General features: G+C 31.5%; 1 protein-coding gene across 1 annotated transcript; it reads left to right on the top strand.

Moving 5' to 3' along the window:
* Positions 1-2149: 2149 nt before the first annotated feature.
* Positions 2150-3076, top strand: LOC113192313 (olfactory receptor 5K3-like). The gene has a single exon (XM_026402430.2). The coding sequence runs from the start codon at positions 2150-2152 to the stop codon at positions 3074-3076; it is 927 nt and encodes a 308-aa protein (XP_026258215.2).
* Positions 3077-5549: the final 2473 nt, after the last annotated feature.

Below are 5549 nucleotides of genomic sequence, written 5' to 3' on the forward strand. Positions count from 1 at the left end.
ATCTCTAAATATTCTCTGAAACTTGTATTCTTCTGATCCCAAATGCTTTGGAGAGAAAGCTACATATGTATTCTAAATTCTGACAGCATTACCATAAAGGAAAGAAAGCATTTGAAAAGCTTATTCTCAGAGAAATCTAGGTGAGAGAACCATTTAAACATATTTTTATTCCTAATTTTTATGGCCATAAATATTTACCTTTCTGAATCACTTACCATTTTCATTTTTTCTTACATTTTGATAGCATTCTCATCTTTCTGGCTCTTCTCAAAAATCACATAGTATGGCAAATAGGATGAGAAACAATGGTGTAAATCCACTAATTTTTTCCTTATAAGAACAAATTTTAAAATATATAGGTAAGCTCATAAAAATTCAATTAAATAATTCAGCCTAGTACCTTGAAAATTATTTATAACAACTAATCACATAACTGGAATTTAATATTATAGGCAAAGAATTTTCTACCATCTTCCTTTTGGTGTTTTGATTATGGAAGTATAGACACATTTTGACAGTGGAATTTATATGACATGATTTCTCAGTAGATAGGTCCCCATATATCATTAAATAATAAGAGGAAATAGCCTCTTAAAGCAAAACAAACTTTGAATTCAAAATTTCTATTTGCATTTAAAGTTTTTTTTCTTTTGCTAAGTGTTTATATCCGAAATATAAAGATAAGCCTAAAAGATTTGTATCTATTATGTTATACCTTACAGAATTTTATAAATTTTCTGAGATAACTGAAAAATAATAGAAAAGAGTCAATTTAGATGAAGTAAAGATATCTAAGTTTCTTATGATGCTGATGTTGAAAATTTTCTTTGTAGAAGACAATGTACAATATGTCATGAGCTTTGTAATGTTGTGAACAACCAATAAAAAAAAAAAAGACAATGTACAGAGACAAAGAGGTTACTAAGGATTATTACTAGATAAACCAATTCACCCATAGGGCAAGTTAGGATTGGAATCAATTCTGCTTTTTTTTTCCATATATTTTACAGCTTCTTTCACAGAAGTATGAATTTAAAAAAAAAATCTCAAAATGCTTGTAATATAGTTTTAAAATTTTTCAGATAGGTGCAATAAAATAAAGCAATGTACATTATACAGGAGAAATTGCTTTAGGTATAGAAGAGATGCTCTGAAATTCAGAAAAGGAGATTGTTGTATTCTGGAACATTCAGTTCAAACTTTATTGAAAAGCATTATATGTAAACTATACCCTACTAAAAAAATAGAGAGAAAGAACTTAGATATTTGGGAAAAAATAATCAATGGAAACCATGGAACGGAAAGGGTCAGTATGTGTAAAAATGGGTGACACCAGGAAAGGGATGAAAGGTAATAGCATGGAGTGTTATTGCTTTCATGTTCCAAAGTAACTCACTTTAAGGATGAATAGTCACCTCCATCATCTTTAGTGATAGTTCTACAATCTCTAAGGTATAAATTTGACATGTCTGAAATATGACTTTTTTAAAATGTTTAATCCTATAAAACATGTTTCTTGTAATAAAAAATGCACATTTAAAAAAATGCACATTTATAGGTAAATTGTCTTAAATTTATTTTAGAGGATCTCAAACACTGACACTATAAATACCTAGGTACAATTATCTAATTATTATACCCATATTTTACATTATAATTGCATGAATGCATACTTTAAGTATCATACAAGACATTATCAAAATTGCTTTGTGATCCGGGAACAGCAGCACACACCTGTAATCCCAGCAACTCAGGAGCCTGAGGCAGGAGAATTGTGTATGTAAGCCAGCCTCAGCAATTTAGCAAGGCCCTAAGCAACTCAGCAAGACCCTGACTCTAATAAAATATATTTTAAAAAATGGGTTGGGGATGTGGCTCATTGGTTAAATGCCCCTGAGTTCAATCCCTGGTACCAAAAAAAAAAAAAAAGAGTCTTTGTGAATGTTAAAAGTTGTTCCATGAGGTCATATTTGCTCACGCTTTCACCAAATGAATGACTCCTAATGGTAACTGTAGTTGTAATCTTGAGAGTAAACAGGATACTGGAAGAATAAGCCCCTCCATTTGAAAAAAAAAATAGTTGAAAATTATATATTCTCAATTAGAACATTGTATGTACAAAATTTTTCTCCCAACAGAAAAGCTAGAGATGACTAAGGATAATTACTCCTTAACAACAGATTTCATCCTCATGGGATTTACAGATAATCCAGACCTAAAGACTCTTCTGTTCGTAGTGTTCTCTGCCATCTATCTGGTCACCATGGTGGGGAATCTAGGGTTGGTGGCCTTGATTTACATGGAGCGCCGTCTTCACACACCAATGTATATCTTCCTGGGCAACCTGGCTCTCATGGATTCCTGCTGTCCCTGTGCCATCTCTCCCAAGATGTTACAGAACTTCTTTTCTAAGGACAGAAGAATTTCCCTCTATGAATGTATAACACAATTCTATTTTTTCTGTTTTGCTGAAACTGTAGACTGCTTTCTTCTAGCAGCAATGGCCTATGACCGCTATGTGGCCATATGCAGACCACTGCAGTACCACACTCTGATGTCAAAGAAACTCTGCATTCAGATGACCACAGGAGCCTACATAGCTGGACACCTCCACCCTACAATTCATGTAGGACTTCTATTTAGGTTAGTTTTCTGTGGGTCTCATCAAATCAATCATTTTTTTTGTGATGTCCTTCCATTATACAGACTTTCTTGTGTTGATCCTTATATCAATGAATTGATGGTACTTATTTTGTCAGGGTTTATTCAAATCTTTACTATTACTGCAGTACTAATCTCTTATTTCTATATTCTTTTCACTATATTCACAATGAAATCCAAAAAAGGAAGAGGCAAAGCTCTATCTACTTGTGCCTCCCATTTCCTCTCTGTGTCAATATTCTATGGTTCTCTGCTTTTCATGTATATTCGGCCAAATTCATTTAAAGAAGGCAATAACGATATACCCGTTGCTGTATTTTATACTCTAGTTATTCCTCTGTTAAACCCTTTTATTTATAGTCTAAGAAATAAGGAAGTAATAAATGTCATCAAAAGAATTGTGATAAAGAGATAACTTTGTACCATTTTGAAACAAATATTATCCGTCTCCCTTGGAAAATTGATTTTAACTTAATAATATCTTTTTCTTAATATACAGGTATTGAGAAAGTAGAAAACACCTGTTTCAGGAATAAAATATTAAATTCTGGCAGCATGATGATATTGCTGTCAAATTAATGTAGAAAGTAGGACTGCTAAAGTGTACTTCAAAATATAAGGTACCTCATTCCATTAGATATAAACTAAAATGATATTGCCTGAATGCCGATGTGAAATCTGTTCCAATTTTTGACAAATACAAAAAATACTAGGAATAACAGTTACCCATGTATAGAAGATGCTACTATTTAATATTTTTTGCAAATTCCTTGAATTCCAAAATACAATCTTATAATTTAAGGCACATTCCAAGGTCTCAAATACTAATATTTGTTTATGCAACACCATCTCTGGAAAGCAAACTATATTTGAATTTGCTCTTCAAATTGATTTTAGGTCCTTCAGGAGAACATGTTTGAATGTGTATGCAAAGATAATATCTTCTAATTAAGAATGTTTTCATTTTTAGTGTCAGTCATTTTTACTCTGAAATTAAAAGTACCTGTATATGGTGAGTTGTCAATTTGTATTTTATAACAACACTATTCATAATTAAAATCATAAGATGTTTATTTTTTCAAAGACTTTGCTTTATATAACCAACATATATGAGACTGTAATTCACATATCAATTAATCAAAATTTTTTCTCCCCAAAATTTCAGTACTTCCTTCTTTGTGTGTTTCAACCATGTCACTTCTGATTTTATATTACCAGTACTCAAACTGTGCCTGAAATATTTGGATATTCAGTAAATATTTCTTTCAAAATATTCTTTGTATACCTATGTTAGAATTAAATGCATTTAATTTTTTATAATTTTGAATGACAAATGTTTTTAGTTTTTCTGTTTTGACTTCTAATCTGGAAAACATCAACAGACATTTGCAAAGTCTCTGAGGATATGAAATATGTTTCACAACCATAAAAGAATTCAGAGACCAAAAAGTTTAAGAATCTCTGAATTGGATGTATATTATACACATGGTATTTTAATGGTAATTTTCAGTTCTCAGAATTATATTCATTGATTTGCTTTTTCTTTTCTAATAGCACTGTGATTTTTATTGTTTATTTCAAGAGCACCCACCACTAATCCTCACCACTAATCCACCACTGAGTTCCAGACATCTCTTGATGAAACACTATGTCACTTACTTGGGGCCATTGAGACAAAAGAGGTGATTTTTATGGAAGTTTCTGAGAAATGAGTTTCTTTTATTTAAAAGACATTCACACACACACACACACACACACACACTGCAAAAAAAATTCATATTGCTCTCTCTAAATAAATAGGTGTGAAGTTCGTTACAGCCTACTCCTATTTAGTCATCAAAAAGAAAATCAGCCTACGGTCATAGTCAGCACTAAAGGGCTGAACTGAGAGAATCCATGGCATACAAATTAAAGGAATGAAATCATCTCTAACAGTCATATAATCCAATAGATCTTCTTACTGTTAAGATTTGTTTAAAAAGATTCTGTTTGCAATAGATTAAATGCTAGTTGCAACAATTATGTCTCTTGCTGATCTCTAATATGTATCCCTTAATGCTCAAATGAATTCTCACACATTGTCTTAGTTAACAAATACCTTTTCAGTGTATCCACTTCACTATTTAGTACATGTATTAAGTCTTTTACTCTCATTAATATTTTTCAATTTCAATAACCCCAAAATAAAAAGTTGAAGACTACAGAAATTTCCTAATTTATCCACAGAGATATAATGGTTCAGCTCAGGAATCAAATCCAGGATATCCGGTTCCAGAATTCATGGTCTAAACTATTAATGCTTGTTATAAATTACATAATCTAAATATAGAACAACAAAGAAATTTCTATGAATGTAAGATACCCTTGGTAATCATAAAAATGCATGTCAAAGATACATTGAGATTTCTTCTCACTCCAGTTTGAATGGCAACTATCAGGAATACAAAAAACAATAAATTCTGACAAGGATGTACAAGCAAAGTTACACTCATATATTATTGGTGGGACTGAAAATTAGTACCAACACTTTAGAAGAGAGTTTTGGAAAAGAATCAGAAAACAGAAACGGACCCACCATATGCCCCACTATCCCACTCCTTGTTATTTATCCAGAAGAACTAAAATCAGCATATTATAGTGATACATGCATGCCAATGTTTATAGCAGTGCATTTCACAATAGACAATCAATCTTAATCCAGCTTAGGGGTCCATTAATAGATGAGTGCATAAAGAAATTGTGTTGTATATGCACACTGAAGTTTTATTCAGCCATTAAAAAAAAGAACAAAATTATGTCATGTATTGGTAAAATGGATGGAAGTGAAGAATATCCAGCTAAGTAAAATAAATCATGAACAGGAAGTCAAAGGTAGATTCTTTATCACA

The sequence above is a fragment of the Urocitellus parryii genome, chromosome 2, assembly GCF_045843805.1.
Source record: "Urocitellus parryii isolate mUroPar1 chromosome 2, mUroPar1.hap1, whole genome shotgun sequence".
NCBI lineage: Eukaryota > Metazoa > Chordata > Mammalia > Rodentia > Sciuridae > Urocitellus > Urocitellus parryii.

Excerpts from the sequence above, each read along its gene's own strand:
- LOC113192313 (XM_026402430.2), top strand. The coding sequence starts at position 2,150 with ATGACTAAGGATAATTACTCCTTAACAACAGATTTCATCCTCATGGGA.